This window comes from Xiphophorus hellerii, chromosome 23 (genome assembly GCF_003331165.1).
Source record: "Xiphophorus hellerii strain 12219 chromosome 23, Xiphophorus_hellerii-4.1, whole genome shotgun sequence".
Lineage (NCBI taxonomy): Eukaryota > Metazoa > Chordata > Actinopteri > Cyprinodontiformes > Poeciliidae > Xiphophorus > Xiphophorus hellerii.
The window spans coordinates 3366068-3385246 of NC_045694.1; the positions used below are offsets into that span (position 1 = coordinate 3366068).

The 19179-nt window shown below is 37.3% G+C and overlaps 1 protein-coding gene across 2 annotated transcripts; it reads left to right on the forward strand.

Moving 5' to 3' along the window:
- The first annotated feature begins 4390 nt into the window (after positions 1 to 4390).
- qdpra (quinoid dihydropteridine reductase a) lies at positions 4391 to 15459 on the forward strand. 2 transcript variants are annotated; one of them, XM_032555317.1, is made up of 7 exons: positions 4392 to 4576; positions 4682 to 4774; positions 7192 to 7288; positions 7724 to 7864; positions 9750 to 9858; positions 11720 to 11803; positions 14519 to 15459. In XM_032555317.1, exons 1-7 carry the CDS (start codon positions 4496 to 4498, stop codon positions 14619 to 14621), a joined length of 708 nt encoding a protein of 235 aa, XP_032411208.1. In that variant the 5' UTR covers positions 4392 to 4495; the 3' UTR covers positions 14622 to 15459. The 2 variants fall into 2 exon arrangements, with proteins under 2 accessions (XP_032411209.1, XP_032411208.1); XM_032555318.1 differs by lacking the exon at positions 4682 to 4774 and having other exon boundaries at positions 4391 to 4576.
- The last annotated feature ends 3720 nt before the right edge of the window (positions 15460 to 19179 follow it).

The window sequence follows — 19179 nt, forward strand, 5'->3', positions numbered from 1 at the left end:
CACTCCTGATGTTCTGATGTTATCCAAAGAAAACCTCAGAACATTCCAGCAAAGTTCCAGCAAAGAGCAGCTATTATGAACGTTGATGTATAACATCATTCTCCCACAGGTAGCCAAAGTCAGAAAGAGGCAGCAGTGTTTGCTCATAACTTATTCTGCCTGGTATCAGGGAGTAAGTGACACCATGATATTAGAGCTGTAAATTTTAAGGAAACAACCTCCAGCCATCCAGTCAGGAGTAGAGGAGATAAGAACATACATTTACCCTTACTTTGAAAAAAAAAAAGTCTTGCTCCTCTCCTCTGATTGGATCCCCGTCACAGAGAATTTAGAATAGGCTAAGATCAAGCCGAGAGGAAAATAGGGCAGTATATTCTTTTTACCTCAGCACTGCAGAACTTTTTATTGTTGATGTATCTTAAATTGTGATATACCCATCTTAAACAATAACTACAATACAACATGAAAATGTATCTAATATGCTAAACCAGAAGTAAACTAAGGAGCTGCTTAGAGTCCCCAGGCCGGCTAGGGGCCCTAGAGAGCCCCTCAGTCCTCACACAGTAATTGACACTGAACAGGTTGTGTTGTTGTTTGATAAGAAGAGGAAGATTAAAGTTTCAGCCTAAATGCAAAATGATACAGCTAGATTTTTAGTCAAGTTTTTCCAAGATAAAAGGAGTATGTTTTAAATTCACTTAATTATTTTTGAAATACTATATCTAAAATAATAAAAATAAATTAATTAGAGATGTTATCAAAATAAGACAGATGTTAACTTGAGATTTAAGATGTCAAAGAAATGTATTACATACAATCCAAAATCCTAATACATTGTTGGGTTTTATGATTCAAGTCCAAAAATGTGACTATTAGGGTAAACAGGTTTCTAAAATTTCCCCCTTAGACATCAGTGTGTGCCTGTACTGTGTGTCTATGATGTCTTGTGATGGACTGGAGGCCTCCAGGGCAAACCTCACCTCTCACCCAGTGACACCTGGAGATAGGCACCAGATGTGTGGTGCCAGTCAATGGAACATGTTCTCATCCACAAGCAGGTTCTTACATTAATTCTGTTAAAGGTCTCAGTAGACCTGCTAATTCAACTATGCACTTGGTGCTTTAATGTTTTTTCAAATGTGCAAAAGTCTAGGATTAGCACTGTAAAAATTTACAAAAATAGGTAAAATACATGTAACACAGAAAAACCCTCCTAGTGCAGCAGAGCATTCTAATGACAGAAGTAAACTAATTCCCTTTTTCCTAATTAGCTGGACTGATTGGGTTGTGGCTTGAAAGATATGAATCATAGTTTTATTCTCAGAGCTTTAAATTTGGTTTCTCTTGTGGCTGTCCCCCACAGGACCTCCAAAGCTCGTCCATCTGCCAGCTGCTCCATATGTGCTGTATATTGGGTGAGCTATTGTTATCAGTTCAAACAGAGAACTCATAAAACAGTTCAGTTCAGTTTTTGTGTGGTTCTGTAAAGACATAATGGCACTGGTGATTTTTTTCCTCACCCTCCTCATGACAGTTTATGAGGAAAATGGAAGAGAAGTTCCTTAAAAGTCTTGATCTAATATATGTATTCTCAGAAGAATATAGATCCTTCAATAAAATGGTCTATTTAATTCTGCTCCACAAAAGTTTCAGAAAACTACCAAGTCAGCCACAGCGAGTAAAAGTCAGACAAGGGATCCTCTGAAAAAAGAAAAAAACAAGCAGATGGTCAGAGGACACACAATGGGGATGGGAAGATGTGTTTAATAGTCAACAAGGTCCAGTGTCCGGTGAGTGGCTACAATAAGAGGGACCTGGAATTGTAATGCTAAATATAAGCACATAAAAGTACAAAAACATTTACTATATTGCTAAAAACAAGACATTTGAGCGAGTAAATTTGACAGGATGGTCAGCTAACGTATGACTAAAATACCCCTCTGCAACTGAACACCTCAAGTAGATGCAAAAAAGAAATAGTTGGAAAAAGGCATAGCTATAGTAACCAGGTTGAAGTGCCCCAGATGTTATCACCCTTATTAGTCCTGTGTTGTAACCAGCAACCCCTTTAACTCATCTGAGTGTCCTCCATCAAGCTAAAATACAACATCCTTCTGTCAGATCAACCTGCTTCTGATTACTTCTTGTTTTGTGTGCGCTGAGTGTCAGCAACCTGCAGGTTGTCTCATCCAGGTCGAAACCAGACAGTGGAGCGTGATTATCATGTGTTCCTCGGAACGTCAATCTGCTCTCGAGGACAGGCAATTTCTGTCAGCATCACCGGTTCCAGTGGCCCAAGCAACTCCTCTTCATCTCACACTTTTAAGCACACAAGTGCACCTGTGCAGTCAAGTGTGCTTTCATGCATTTCTTTGAACGATCAGGCGACAGGAAGGAAGAAATGAGGTAATAATTTTGTTTACAATACAGGAACAAGCTTGTATTTGTCTTTTTCACGCTCTGTTTCATTAGGTGTGTGTCAAAATGGGCAAAGTACCTATTTATTCCTTCAGTAGGAGTGTGTGTCATATCCAATTGAGAGTGACAGATCAGTTGCTTCACTACTTGACAAGGAAGCCAAGGCCAGCCTATCTACATTATTCATGAGCATCAAGAGTGTGTTGATGCCACACTTGCTGTGGTACAGCACAGATAGTAGAACAGCATCATAATGGCCATGCAGATGAATCGCACTGGTGCATCATCAAAAGCAGTCTTATAGCAGCACCTAGTGCTCACAGTATGAAAACTAAGGGATCTGAAGACCTGCACACAGTCTAACTTTGGTTAGTTTTAATTGCAAAGGAATGTTGCTGCTGCTCTGATTTCTGTGCAACACAAACCTTCTTTCTGTAATGCATATTTAACAATTAGCAAAGCCTGACCAACTCATTTAAGTTTACATGAATCAATTGTTGAGCAGATCTAAGTTTGTTGATAAACTTATATGTAAACTTTACCATATAAGTTTTTTTACTTCCTTGTATTGCTGTAAAAAAGTACTTGCTACTTTGCAGGTTTGTTTAGTTTCTTCTATTTTTGGAGTTTTGTCAAACTTTAATGCTTCAAATCATCAAACAAGTTTTAATATCAGAAAAAGAAAACCTGAATAAATATAAAAAACAGTTTTTTAAATAAAATTTTACGTAACAAGGGGAAAAAATATTCAAACCAACTAAGTCATTTGGAAAAGTAACTGAATCATTTGCTCACAAAGCAAGTGATTCACTAAACTCAGTTAATTCATTATTCATTAGCAACAACTTTTGGAAAGCTGAAATGAACTATATTTATACCCAAGTTTGAATAGTGCCTAACTTGTCGTATCAAGACATCACAAAACTTATAGAAACTGTTTGATTGAATTGTTGCAGGGAATTCTGCGTTCTAGCAGAAAGTGCTAAAATACAACGTGTAGCCATTAGCTTTTGACCTTAATCTCAAGCATGACAGGCAGCACTGTGGTCTGAAGCACATCAGCAAGTCTATCTCTGAATAGCCAAATATATTTTAAAAGGTTTTGGAGTGGCCTAATCAAAGGCCAGTCAATTTGAACTCAGAGAGTATGTGGAGTATTGTCAAGGGGAAGATGAGAGACACCAGAACCAATAATGCAGATGACCTGCAGGTGCTATCAAAGCAATCTGGGCTCCCATTACACCAGAGCCATGTCGCATTCATGCTGCACCACACTGATGCTGTAATTCATGCATGTCATGCAAAAGGAACCCCAATCAAGTACTATGACCATAGTAATTAATATATAATTCAGAAACTTCATATTTCTGTTTAAAAGATAAGAGACTGAATTTTGGATTTTTATTTTATCAAAATTACATCAAAATAAATGCTTTAAATATCTCACTCTTTGCAAAATTATTTTTTACTATGCTTGAGTTTCACTTTCTGACATTACAAAAAATACTGAACATTTTCACAATATTTTATTTTTTTAGATGTACCTGAGGTACAATCTATGAGATGAAAACTGTACATATCAACGGACATTGATCACTGTACATTGAGAAATAGTATCAATTTGTTTTTCCTCATCAGAGCTAAAAAGAAGGTTGAATGAAATAAAGTGAATTGAAATCATCTTTCATTTTACTTGTACACTGCGTCTTTTAAATTACTCTCAAATTCAATTTATTGGGATGAGTATTACCTTTTCAAAATGTCCAATATTCAATATTTTTACTGAGTCTACACAATAATATAAGTGGCAAAATAACAAAATGAAAACAAGAAGCGCCATGATAAACAGGGAGCACCAAATTGTTGAACAAAACTGTTTCAAGGTTTTAAAGTTAGAGTATTTGCCCAAATCTACGTTATTGATTGTATTTCCGGAAGTCTTTGAACGCAGCTCTTTAACTTGTTGCTCGACGCTTCCTCCTTTTCCTCCTCCTCCTCCTCCTGCTGCCCGCTGTGTATATTTCAGCTGCAGCTCTGCGGCTCCACTTCTCACTGTCTGACTAAACTGGGAGAAGATATGGCGAACCGGGTCATCGTGTACGGAGGGAGAGGCGCTCTGGGCTCAAAGTGTGTCCAGCATTTTAAATCTAAGGGATGGGTAAGTGTTGGTGGCTAACGCTAGCTGCATGCTAACGTTCGGCTCTACTGAGTCCAAAGCTAACGGTGAATATCTGTTTTTATTTTGTCTGTGTTTGTGGAGCAGTGGGTCGCCAGCGTCGACATTGCTGCTAATGAGGAGGCGAATGAAAACGTAATTGTGAAGTTGACGGAATCTTTCACCGAGCAGGCAGGACAGGTGAGCTTCAGCCAGGTGTCATTCGTTGCTCTGTCTCCCTAAATGTGTCTTAACAAGAAGCTGAGAACGTTACGAACCTAAGCTAAAGTGTTACATTAATGTGTATCCACGAGACCACATGAGTTTGTGCATGTTGTAATCAATTAGTTATGCATTGCTTTGAAAATATGTTGAAGTGTTGCGTTCAAGTCGCATTACAAAATGAAGACTTTTTCTACTTTGGTGATTTTGCTGTTTGTAAAGTAGTAAGATTAGTAAGTAAATTCAAGCATGTTTTTTACAAATGTATAATTTTTTTTTAACAGTTTATCAAATGAATCGTACTAGTTGAATTCAAATCAATTTATGTAGCACCATGTCACCACAAGTATCATCTCATGGAATTTTCCAAGACAATTTTGATTTATTTTTTTATGCACAAATACAAATTCATTTACCATCTGAGTCAGTTGCACCAGTTCATCAGGAGGAATGGGCCAAAAGTCCAGCAAGCTATTGTGAAGAGCTTGTAGAAAATGTTCAGCCCAAGCCATAAGGGAAAATACAGTCCAATTTAATCTCAGACAATGAAGAAGATAAAGATTGTGAATTTTTATAGCGTCTATAAACATTTTGTTTTCTATTGTAGATGGAGCTCGACTGAATGTTGACGAATCCCATTAGCCCGCATTTTAATTTCTTGAAAGTCAAACCTGCATTGACGCTAATCGATAACATTTGCTTATTTTTTAAATTTTTTTATTTATTTGAGATGTGCTGCAAGGTTTGCTTATAAATTGTCTATACAGTTATGGGCGTGACTGTCTTGGTGTATGCTTGGGACATGTCCACTGCATTTCCCTCACCTGCACTCACACTTTCTCAGCCGTTATAACTGTTTAGTAGTAACTAACCAGAGCCAAAAGGGAAAAACTTTTTTTCTAAACAATTAAGCTTGTCAACACGAATACTAATGTTGTTGTTACCTGTTTTATATCACTTGCTAGTTGGTTAATACCAGGAATAAACCCAATTATCTCTTATTTCTTTACAGAAATTGCTCAGTGTTGCTTTCCACATATTTAAAAGAAATCTTTGTCACAGTAGAGAGAATAAAGAGTCAGGGAGGAGAAAGTAGACCAGAGGCCAGCAGCAGGACGATGATGCAGGGTCTTCTCAGGTAATTATAACTTTATGAGGAAAAAGAGAAGGAAAGAGAAGGCTACAAGCAGCAATTTTAATCTTTTTGTAAGACCGTCTTATGGCAAAATTAAGCTTAAGTTATTTTTTTTACCTTTGATCACAACTTTTTGAAAACGTAATCTTGGGCCACATCAAGCTAAAAAAAAAAACATACCAACATCGTGACTGCATGTCCCAGTAAGCATAGCCACACAAATACAAATACAGTGTACACCCCCATTCGCCATACAGTGTTCACAGATTCACTTATTTGCAGAATTCCCTGAGGAATATAACCCCAAATTATTTGCAGAACATTCCCCACTCAGATTTTTTCATAGAGCATATTTAAAATGTTTGAAACACATTGCAGCTTCTGAAGCTGAAATGTATAGGCACAGTGCTACCCCACTGGCTGGTGTTTGCAAAGCTCCCAATGCAGGAACACCATTTATTTCTCTTGGCGCTGATTGGTTGTAACTGTAGTCAGTGCCAAGAATAAGGAAGACCATAGATAATGGCTTCTGTGGTCCTGCCAAGACATTTTCCACTGTGCTGTTAAGGCACATTAAGATATATTTGTTGTTTGCACTAACAATAATATAAGCAGTTATAAGCATTTTTAGGGGGGGTTTAAGTATTTGTGTATTTCTGCAATATGTGGGCAGTTGTGGTCCAGGAGCCCACTGTACAGGTAGTGATAAAAGAAACATACTGTACCCAGTTTTAAATAAGGTTCTTCAGGATACCAGTCACACAAAGAAATATGATGCATTTATTTTTCTTAAGTCACTTAACTGCCCACATTTGCATTTCACCATGTTCTAAAGTTTCTGATACTCTCAGGAACAGACAGAGGGGGAAATGGTAAAAGAACTTTTCCAAAAGCAGAGTCAGTCTTTTGGGTTTTCAGATGTCATTAATTGGACTTGATGGGTTTTCACCAAAAAAAACTAACTCATCATAATAGGATTTTTTTTTTCATGACAAACAATACAATAAATGCCCATCCTTTGTTCTCTGCATCTGTTTTAATTTATTAATAACCTGGCGGCACCATTCTGAAATCCTGAAACACTTCAGTGAAGCTTCATCATGATGGTAAATGTGAATCCTGTTTCTGATCTTTGCTTTAGTTGTTGTGCTGAAGCGATAAGCTTCCATCTGCAGAGCGAACAGAATCATTGCTGACATTTAAATGCCATTCAGCTGGTGTGTGAGCCCGGCGGATTCATGAAAAGCGTTTTTATATGCAGGTGACGACAGATGTGGCCCAGCTGCTGGGGGAAAGCAAAGTGGATGCCATCCTGTGTGTGGCAGGCGGATGGGCTGGAGGGAACTGCAGTTCCAAAGGTCAAAGTTCAAACCTTTTATTTGTTTTAACATTAATCATCAGCCAACCTTTCTTCAATTTTAATGTCTGGATTTAGAGTCTTGTGAAACACTTTGAATTTTAGTTTAACTGGAAAAAAGATGTAAATTGCAAATGAGATGATGCTCAGTTCTTTGAAGTTTTATTCAGCTGCTTAATTACCTGCATTTATTACCAGCACTAGAATTCAAGATTAAAGTCCCTGGAAAGTGAGATAAGATGACCAACATTATTATCAAATGAATGACAACTAAACATTGGAACATATTGCGTGTTGTCTTTTTGGTAAACTTCAGATTCATATTGTGTCTATGCAACCAAATGTCTTCTTGTTAAAGTTTGAACTTTATGCTTGAACTTTAAAAAAATCTATTTTAAGTTTGTGCAGTCTAATATTTTCTGTTACTGTCCTTCAGATTTTTTCAAGAACTCTGATTTGATGTGGAAACAAAGCGTGTGGACGTCAACCATCTCCAGCCACCTCGCCGCTCGCCATCTGAAATCTGGGGGTCTGCTTACCTTGGCAGGAGCAAAAGCAGCTCAATCAGGCACTGGAGGTGGGAGACACTTTTATTGCTTTCATCATAAAAAGGTGGTGACCTGGTTTGTTTGTGCAACACATCAAAGAACCAAGCTTTGTCCAGGAAACTTAAGAAGAGAAGAAGGAAAGGTTAACCCTGGAATAATCAGTTAAAAGGAAATGTAGTGAAATACAAATTTCTATACATATTTATATTTGACACTTTTATAACATAAGCATTTTTCAAAATTAAATGGATAGGAGGCTGTTGAGCTGCACAGAATATTTATTACCTAAAGTGTTTTTACTTTAAACTCAAAGCAGAAAGGCATTATTTATTCCTAATTATATCGTTATTTATTCAAAGTCATAGTGTTGTAGCAGTATCCACCAATATTATTACATATTACATATTTTCTCAATATGACATATATTTTTAATTAAAACTGAAAGTTTCATTTCAATTTACTTTAGTGTTTCAGTTGCCTCATGGATCAGTGATTGTTTTTATCTTTATGGTGCGACATCAGTCCGGTTGATCTGCCTCTGAGCCGACCGGAGAGCCTTTGGTCTGGAGGGGTTATGTCTTCTTCAAATCCAACATTAGCTGTTCAAAGCTCCAGGTCGGCACTCCCCTCTGAGCTGAGCATTCATTGGCTGCTGGTTTAAGGAGGAGCATGACTCAGCAGTATTGGCTTGCATGGATGGATTGTGTTAGCCACACTGAAACCAACAAAGGCTTTTTAAAGATTTCTTTAAAATGTACAAAAAAACTGTACTTATCGAGGTTATAATCACATTTTCTTCCAAGTTGTTTTGATCAAACGCACTGAATTATTTGTCTGCTTATGCTGGTCCCACAAAGAGACGCATTAAGGAGAACTAAATGTTCTGAATGTAACTTTGAGTTAGTTTTCTTCTAACAATAAACTGTAAAAAGCAAAAGAGGGAGTTTTAGAAAATACACTTTTCAAACTTCAAACCTTGAGAGCCACTGTCTGAATTTTGTTGATTCATTTTTGCTCCAATTCTTTAATCGAATGCAAAACCTGGCTGCAATCTAAGGAAATAAAATTATAGTTTGTGGTTATTGAGGATTGGAGTTTCTGAACTTCAACTGCTGCTGGCCATAAACAAGGTTACAGTGAGGCTGCTTCAGAGGCTAAATGAATTAAACTGGATGGGCCCCTATTGGTATTGGAACACTGTCAAACACAGGTCACATGTCTGGACCCAGAGGCGAAACCTCTGCTTCCTGTGCAGATGAAAGCAGGAAAACGACCACATTGCTGATACTGCTAACCTCTACCTTTTTGAATTGGTTTAGATTTTTCTCTTTTGGAGAAAGCAAAAGCTCTAAAGAAAAGTTATGCAGCCGCCCCTGGTTCCTATTGGTCAGTGGTTTGTAAGCCTGTCAGGATGGTTGAGGGGGGTAGCAGATGCTTGACATTCCTGTTTAGAGGTTGTGAGAAGAGGCACTGACAAGTTCCAGATGCGGAGGATTAAAAAAAGAACAAAAAGACAAACCTTAACAGATTTAATTTTGTTTGGTTTAAAATATGTTTTTTTATTAGCGTAACAGATAAGCATTATGTAGTCTTTGTATTACCTACTGCCACATTATACAGCCAACAGAGGAACTCAGTTGATTTTTATGCCACCAATTGGACACCCTTTCTTTTGTACATAACTATTTCTCCATTAAAATACTAATTCAACACAAGCACAATTTGACCTCTTCATAAAGCTTGTCAGCAGAGAGAATCATCAGGTCCTTCTTAGAGCATTGTCATTTGTGTCTGGTGTGAGGATCTGCTTCAATGAGACTCTGTCCAAGTAGCTACATATTAGGTCATGTAGCTAGTTCCACGTAAAAATATAAGTTCATAACAGTTCATAAATGCTTGATCTGTAATCTTCAGGTATGGTGGGCTACGGCATGGCCAAAGCTGCCATCCACCAACTGTGTCAGAGTCTGGCAGCAAAGAACAGCGGCATGCCGGCAGGAGCGGCAGCTGTTGCTATCCTACCGTAAGTACTGAAACAAAACTGATCAGCATACTTTAAGCCAAGAAGGTTTATTTTTTATTTATTTTCATTTATTTTTTTTGTGCATACTATCTACACTAACAACAGATGGTCAATGCTAAAAAATATAATTTACAGAGAAAATAAACTGTGGATGTTAGATCATTAAATCAGTGGAACTGCTATTAATTCATATCTGGTAATGTGGTGCAACAGAATAATATCCAAAGATTTTAAATATTATTTTTATGAGATATTTCTAATATTTCCATGTCATGGTTAAAGCTGTTTGCCTAACGATCTGTTATTATGGTTCTTTGATTCTGTACTTATTTGGACACAGATGTTGTGTGGATAGATCGATGTAGGTGTGCTGGAAAATAAGCTGTGCCACTTACTCTGTGCTATGTTGGATGTTGAAGTGTGAAAATGAGACAAAAGATAATTAAGGATGCTAATATCAGCTCACGGATCTGATTATACAGATGATCTGCTATTGATGAATGAGCAGCACAGATCATAACAGTACTATTTACTTGAAGCAAATCATTGTGAGAACAGTCCTTTTAGGGGTGGATCTGGTTCCTGCTCTCTCTTTGGTTGTATTTTATTCTCCCACCCTGAGGCCACACAGGCTTCAGCATTTAGTCGCATCTGTTTAGCATTAGCTATGACTTGCATGTTTTCTATAGCCCCCTTTTTATTATTTGTTGCAACATTTGTTGCCTTTTATATTCTAGAATCATTCAAAAGTGTTAGTTTCTCTGAGATGCTTCTTTTTAATCCTAGTTTGATCTCTTTTAGCGGACGAAAAGAACCAGCTAACAAAAAGGCTAAACTCCGCTGTTTCTTTCATACCTTCTCTGTTTAAAGACTTCACCTATTTATATTGGTACTGGACAATAAATTGACTTTTGGATTTTTGGATTGTGAATATTTAGTTTTTGAAAAATCAGGATTTTTTTTTCTCCCCATCAATACACTATCTGGAGTTCCATCGAGCGATGTCAGCGCTCCCCTGGTTGTCATCTTGTTTGACTAATATGCTTTACAACTTCTATTTCTTTGAACTTTGCATATTAGGGCCATGCTATAATTTATTTTTTTTATTTTTTTTTAATACAAGAAAAAAGTTTTAATATTACGGGAATACAGTTGTAATATTAGGAGAATGAAATGAATCATTCTTAAAAAATAACATATTTAAAATGAGGAATGTTGAGCTTTTTTTTTTTTTTTTACAGATAAGAAAATTTGATTAGCATCAAATTAATTTCAGCAGCAGGAAAATTGAGCAAACCACTGAGTCGGTTTAGATAACCACATGGACTAAACTGCTCATGTCAGGTCTTGATAACCCTAGAAGCTTTCTGCTCATTAAAATGGCTTTTTTTTCTATTTTAAGATGTTCTTCTGGTAAAATTGTCTTTTATTCTGCTAATATGACCATTTTGTTGCAATTAAACAAAAAGTCTTATAGTCTGGCAAAAATACTCTGTCATTCAACTCACAGAAGAGATGATTGAAAAAAAAGGAACTTTTTGAAAACATTTTCTGTCATTTGTAATTTCTTTTTTTTTAGAAAAAAAATCCATTAAATCAGATCTGGTATTTTTATGTCAAATTGCACATGTTAAGTGGATACCATAACATGTCTAGGAAAGCTGAACGTACCTCTCCTCTAACCTGACTTTAAAACATGTCCTGTGGTTGTATGCAGCTCACAGACACGGCGCTGACTTGAGAACCTGACACTCCTGAACACTGTATGATATTTATGTGTGGAGATGCTGCCAGCGCCGTTTCCTCTCTGCTGCTCTGATGCAGCTGCTCACCCTGACTGTTATCTGGCTTCATTTGGCAGCGTTACCTTGGATACACCGATGAACAGGAAGTTCATGCCTGATGCAGACTACAGCTCGTGGACGCCGCTGGAATACATTGCAGAGTAGGTACCAGACAGGCTGGGTTTTTATTTTACAGTGTGTATGTGTCTTTAAAGGTTGATTAGATTCAAAGTTGCTCCATTTGGTGTCAAATAAATATGAAACTTTTTATAGAATTATGAAGCATCAGAAAGAAAGCTCAGTTTTAATTCCAGAGTTTTCTTCCTTTTTTACACCTTCTCCATGTTACCTTGACTTCAAACGTTCTCCTCTACTGGATGTTTGTCTGAGTTTGGTATATGAAGTTCTTAATGAGCAACATGACCATTGATTTCCATAGAAATTATAAAAGAAACCTGCATGATCAAACTAAGATGAAAAGAGTAGACATTATTTGACCTGCAGAAAAGCCTCCATCTTTAAACCTGTGATATTATTCAGGTTCAGCTTGGCTCCTTTGTATGGCTTTGATGTCGGTGGCCCCTGCTGCTGACAGCTCAAACATGGCCTCATGTGTCTGATTCATATTCTGTTGCATCAGGGCAGCTGGGGGCACAAAAATGTAATTTCTTCCTGCTTGTTCAGTGTCAGCCCCAGAGGTTCTTTAAGACTTGGGGACAATTGTTTTGATTTTGTGTTCAGCTGTGATAGTTTAAATCTCAAACATTTTCTGTGATCTGAGATCAATAGCTACCTGAGCGCAGCTCAAAATATTCCTGTTGCACACAAACATGACTGCATACAAACAGGGAATTACAATTTCATATAAAGATCTGAGTTACATCAAGGCTTTAGAAAAGTACTAGTTCCTATACAGACTTCTTCTCTTTACTGTTTCTTCACCTTTGCGTGTTTCAGATCATCAAACAAATGTTAGTATTAAACAAAAATACTGTTAGATTAATAATAACCCAAGTGATCTTACTGTGATGAGACAATGTCTCTGGCAGAGGAAAAAATTCTGATTCCATCTATTACAGCAAGTAGTGAATGTCCTGAATCACTCTGCCACCAGCATGTTTGACTTCAGGTATAATTTTCTTTTTCTAAAGTGGTTTTAGTTTTACTCACAAATTTACTGGTATGGTCATTTTCATCAATAAGTGTTTACACTGCATCCACAGGCCATGCCCTGCACAACAATCTGGCAAAATTGTAACGATCTTATTTTTTCCGGACGGCAGAACAACTTTAAAATCAATCTACAAAGATCACAACGCACCACCAGGAAAATGCATGAGCACAGCATCCGTATTTTAAAAGAACTCACCAAGACGGCGTTTTCTCAAAATCCTTGCAACGTTAATAAATATATGAGCATATTTAAACATATTCTGTCAAAATACATCATTTATTGCTATGCATACACACATAATACAAACAAAACATTTTATTCTGAAACCTATAAAGTCAATTACCGTATTTTATATGACAGCACCCTTCCTTTGTAACACTGCAATCTCACATGCTTCTCAGACATGCACATGCAGTATAAATGCAGGCTTAGAGATCACTTTTTCTTTCTCCTTTTTATTTCTTTTTTTGGAAAAATGCAGCATGTCTGAAAGAAATTGTAAACAAACATCCTCTCCCATGACGTAACACCGCAGTTCTGTTATACAACAGATTGCGCCTCATCTATTAATACATGTCTTTGTAATGGAGATTCCATAAATAAATCCCACCAAATAACTTCAAATCAAATTGGTCTGTAATGTTATATTTTTTGCAGAACATCACAACATAATTTTATGAGGATGCATTTAAAATCAGAATGTAATTCTCTTCTATTTGTTTACAGCAACTGAGCGCAATGTTCTTATGAATTTCATTATCCCTCTGTTGATTGAATGCTAAACTTGAATGTTAGCTGTGGAAGGAGTTAAACTGTTTAGAGGAAGGGCAGAAATGAACCGTCAGAGTACATGATTTCCTCCCGTTTTCATTAAGATTATGATTGTGAGTAAAATGTACACAATTCTGACTAAATGTCATGTTTGGTTTTGGATGTGGGGAGGTGTAAGGGGTGATCTGTGTTGAGCAAAGGGAGATTAGATGGGATTGGATTCACTTTGATAATCTCTGAGGAAACAGATGATGGTCTGTCCAGGACCAAAATAGAACCAATCTCCATGACCGGAGATGACGCAGGAAAGTGTTGATCTATTGTTGCCTCTGGTCACATTTCACCGATAACATCTGAGAACAGTTATTTATTTAACACCATTTTCCAGCCAAAATTTGCTGTTGTGTGATAAATCATTTGTATATTGTAACTGCAAAGGCGTCTTAAGCAGCCTGTCTGTTCTGGAACAATCATTACTTATCTCAGTCATCATTTGTGGCGATCTGGTTGTTTTTTTATGGTGAATTCAGTGATCATGTGGGAAAATTGGATTTTTATTTTACGACTGGCTGGTCGGCGATCAGGGCCAGTCAAGTGTAAAATGACCAGATTGTGGTCCCTGGCAGATTTATTTTTCCATCACTAAATAATGTATATGTGTACAAATTCACTTATGTAAGCACAATATGAAAACTGATGAAAATGTGCACTTTAGAACAAACCATGTAAAATAAATTCATGGGTAAAGTAGGCTATAACAAAATTAGATTCAATTATTTTTGTGTCAAACTTCTCAGAAATTTCAAGAAATTGCACGTTGAAAGGAGGATATCTAATAATAACCAAACATGCAATTCATAAATGATTGTTTTGGTGCCCTGACTGCTCCAGCAAACTCTTATTTTTTTATTATTTACTTATTTTCCTGCAGAATGTTCTTTGGCTGGGCCACAGGGGAGAACCGACCCGCTTCAGGAAGCCTGATGCAGCTTCTGACCTCCGGAGGAGAAACTCAGGCTGTGGCCGCTCAGTAGAGGACAGGGCAGAATTGTGGAGGTGGTGTTGGGGTTGGTAGCGCAGGGAGAGAGGTAACAAGGACAGGGTGGATGCTGAAATGAGGAGCAGCAGCACAATAACTGCAGACAGAAGAGCAGGAGGAGAATGTGAGGGCATAATGAGGAGAGAAAATGACACAATAGATGGCCTCATGGGTTTAATGTGAAGGAAGGGATGGGAGGGGGCTTCCTTTGCAAATACAGCCACACAGCGCCATCTACTGTTCTTCTGTAACAGGCGATCCAACTGTATTAATCTGCAGTAATGGAAAGGCAGTGTTGACCAATGAACCATCAATACTTAATCAGAGTATTCAATTTCGTTTAGAGGAGCAGTGATGTGAAATTGTGCTAAATTAGATATATTACATTATTACATAGTCATATACTTGAGGCTCATTTCCCTGGGTGAGGGGGTGGAGGACGTCTGTGAAGTCTTACTGTTCGGATTTTAACTGCAACGGATGTCAAAACAGTTTTAAAATGCTGAAAATTCTGGAGAATTTCACTATAATCCCCAGTCTTTTCTAAATGTGTGTGTTCTTGTCTTTCCACCGTCAGGTGTGAGGTGTGTGGAGCCTTTAGCTCACTCTTCACTGTAAATCCTGTCCGCCAGACAAACTCAACGTAAGCCGCTGTCTGCTTCCAGATGAACAATACCTGTAAAAGTGGAGTGGCCTTATTTTCTATGTAGCTTTTGAGATTCAAAGTGTCCCTTATGTCATTGGTATAAAAGGTGCTCTGATCCGCTTGTGAGTTTTCTAAGTGTTGTCTTGTAACTATGAAAATTCACAATAAACTGGTTAAAAACTTCTAATTCTTTCTCAGAAACATTTTTTTGTAGGTCTTTGAACAAAAGAGATTTTATGACTCGCATCTGTTTTCACATGAATCTCTATAAGGTAATATGGTACTTTTCAAAAAGCCGGTCCCAGAAAAGTAAATTTAAAAAATGACACCATAAAAAAATGCTAGTTCCTGGGAAGTTGTGTAAAACGCCTTAAAATAAATGATTTTTACTGCAGTAGCATAAACTATCCACGTGGATTTATTCAGGGGTGAAAAATGAATCTTGCATTATGAAGCCTTTGTTTTAAACTGAAATTGATGTGACGGTTTTTGATGCCTGTTCGAATCCTTTTGAATGACTAAATGATTTTTATGTATGCTCTAGATTAGGTAGTTGGACTCTCTTGCAAAGTTCAATCACTTTCAGCTTCAGTTTTATTTTACAGTAGAAATACGAATTGGCAGACACCCATTTATTTTATCCACTGGCCTCTAAGCTGGATAAGTATCCATTTTTATTATTCCACCCTGGTCAGTGAACAAGATGGTAAGGATGTGAACTGCACCAAGAGCAGCATCTTGAGGTCACAAAGTTAAGAAAGCATGGGATCTTATGCCAGACGGTTGTTTGGGACGCACAGCTTTGCTTTTTGTCAGATGAAAGTAAAATTGATCTATTCAGCAACAAACACTCCATGTGGTTTGGTCTTGAATTGACAGATAAATATGTGAAAAATCCCTCATGTCCACTGTGGAGTGTGGTGGAGGAGGTGTGATGCTGTGGGCCTGTTTCTTTTACAAAATCCCTAATAAACTGTCAGAGGTGACGTATTAAAGAATTCTTTGACATAACAGATTTTAAATAGCTATCCTGTGGTCTTTCCCAAAACCTAAATTAAGTCATAATTAGGCCTTTCAATAGAATAATGACCCAAAATATATGGCCAAATTAATACAGAATAGCAGTTGACAAAATCAGCTTACTCTTATGGCTATCTTTAAATCCTACAGACAGAAGAGAGTCTACAAAGTACTGAAAGCAAAGTTAACAATAAACTGTTCCTGTTAAAAAAAAAGAGTAAAAACTAGAAGACATTCTGGGTATTTCTTAAAATTAGATTTCAGAGAGATTATGTCACTGCAGTAAAATGGTAATTTATTTTGGGATTTTTTTTTGTGTGCATTTTTACACTGTTTGCCCATGTTGTGACTAGATGTGGCAGAGCTACTGCATATCATCTGGACCAAGGACGAGTTTGTGGAAAAAATGTTTCTACATGACCTGCACTTATTTGATAATTTAACCTCTTTAAAATCTTGAGTTATTTGGATCCAAACGTTCCGTCACAGAACAAAAGGATTCCTCTTTATGGAAGTGTCCACTAGATGGTGCTATTAAATAACTGCCAGCTTTAGGGCCAGTCTGTGATTTTCAGTGGTACTCGTATTAATCAAATGGATAGAGTTACCATTTGGATCTGAATATGCATGGCCATGTGCATGTTGTATAAAAATAACTTACAGAAGGACCCTTTAGCGTCACTCTGCTGTGCACAACTGATTGCTAAGCATCCAGGCCTTTCACCTTAGCAAATGCAAATCTCCACAGCGGCGACATCTGGGAAGGCATCAATTTAAAAACTTGGATTATGAGGAACAGATTATCCGACAGCCTCGTTCCTCTTTGCGCAAAATATTGTTGCTTAACCATCCGATATTTTCTCCCTCAGAGTTAAACACATAAATAGAGTGAGAGGCAGCTGCTGGGCTTTAGACTTAAACTCCACTATTTCTCCTGGCTGGCCCCTGTTCCAGGGGACTATATGGCTGTTGACGAGCACACTGCAATAAATCACCATGCTGGGGATTAATAGGAAAGTGCAAAGCGCCTCAGCTCACTGTAGCTGATATGTATTTATTCTAGGTGGCGTAGCAATTCATCTCACTGTGTGTACATCATGTGTGTGTTTGTATTTACCTGCGTGTGGGGGTGTGTGTGTGTGAGGGGCCCCAGGCTAGTTCAACACGTCTATGCATACATTACCTCCCATGATGCCAGCACTATAAAGTGATTGCCCATGGGGATCGCGTCAATGTTTATCACAGAAAGTGTTTTAGCTGATCAAAGATTACAGCTGAGACGGAGCATGTTGTTTCTGTTTCAGCGGGGGCAGATAAGTTGTCACCCAGCGCCACACATGCTATTGTTTTGTACGCTGTAACCTATGAGATGTGAATCATCTGTGTGCTACAGGTGCATTGGTGTGCTACAGGGGTTATACAGCAAAGCACTTTCTAAATGTTATCATTTTATTTCACTGAAATATTTTGTATGTTGGTGACTGTGAAAATGTAAAAATTTACAAATCAGTTAATTTATGACAATTGGTAAAGTAAGATATTTGATCAACAAGACCCTTAAAAATACAGTATAGAGTAGGAACTGGACATATTTTGAATTATTACTCATTGGTATTTCAACTGTTTAAAAAATCAGCAAAGTATTGTGTGTAAAGATATTCATCTGACCCTCGGAGACTTGATTCATGAACTGTAGTGCATTTCTTACTTTGTCACAGCTAGCTGTGTAGTTCCTCTACCATTAAAATATTTCTATTAGCTTTGATATGTTATCAAACTGAAAAGATGATCTCTGCATCAAAAAGCATGCAGTCAAAGTGGCAGCTCCTTACTCACCACCACTCAAATTTGAAAATGAGTTACCGTAGTAGCTCATCTTATATCTGTGCAGTTTCAGGGAGTTTTGTTAACTAAAATGAAGATAGAGTGGGGGTATTTATTTTTGTTGCATTTTGCAGTTTTTGTCACTAGATGTCACTACAACAACACAACACACTAGATCATTCCATCTTAAACTTCTGGTTTTGATCTGGATCACAGAGAAAGTCAGTCCACACACAGTCCACAGAGCATAACATTGCAGGATTGGACACATATTAAAAAAAGGTTAATACTTAGTAATATTTACTACTACTAACCAATGTTTGGAAAGAAAGTGCAGTAAAGGAGAGCATCTCTTGATCATTGCTCCTGTCTGTGATGTGACTTGCTGTGCTCTCCGTCAGACCAACATCCATCTAGGAGGGACCCGACTGCAGAGCAACATGCTGCAATGTCACTACTGTGGAAGAAATATAGTCTGATTAAAATCTGACTTTTTTTTAAACATTGAATTTAAGACAACTTTTTTTCTCTACACTATATATTTATTCATCTGTGTCACACTAATGTGTAATCACATAAAAAATTTGTCTAAATTAGGAAAAAGTGACTTTAGGGATAACTTTGTTGAAGTTGTAGTTAAACCCCCACGCCAGAAGGGGGCGCATTGTTCAGTGAGACAGAAGAGCGAGGTCACAGGCCCACCTATGAGAAACTTCACCAGTCCCTGGTCTCATAATTTTTTTTCGTTTTACAGGTCAGTAACCGAATAAAAACACATAAAAGATTTTGTAAAGTATTTGTAAGAAATACCACAAAGTGTGGATGTGTAAATCAGTTGATAAACCGATTATTTTTCAGTTTTAAATGATGTCAAGACTGCAAAAACAAGTCAGGGCAATGTTATGGGTGCCATTTTGAATTCATTGTAGACTTATTAAAAGTTCCTTTTGGTAAAATAAGCTTATTTGATTTCAGGATATTGTGTAAAAATAAGATGTTCAGCATATAAATGGATTTTTTAAGGATAAATTATGTCTTAATGCCATAAAACAGGGAATTCTGG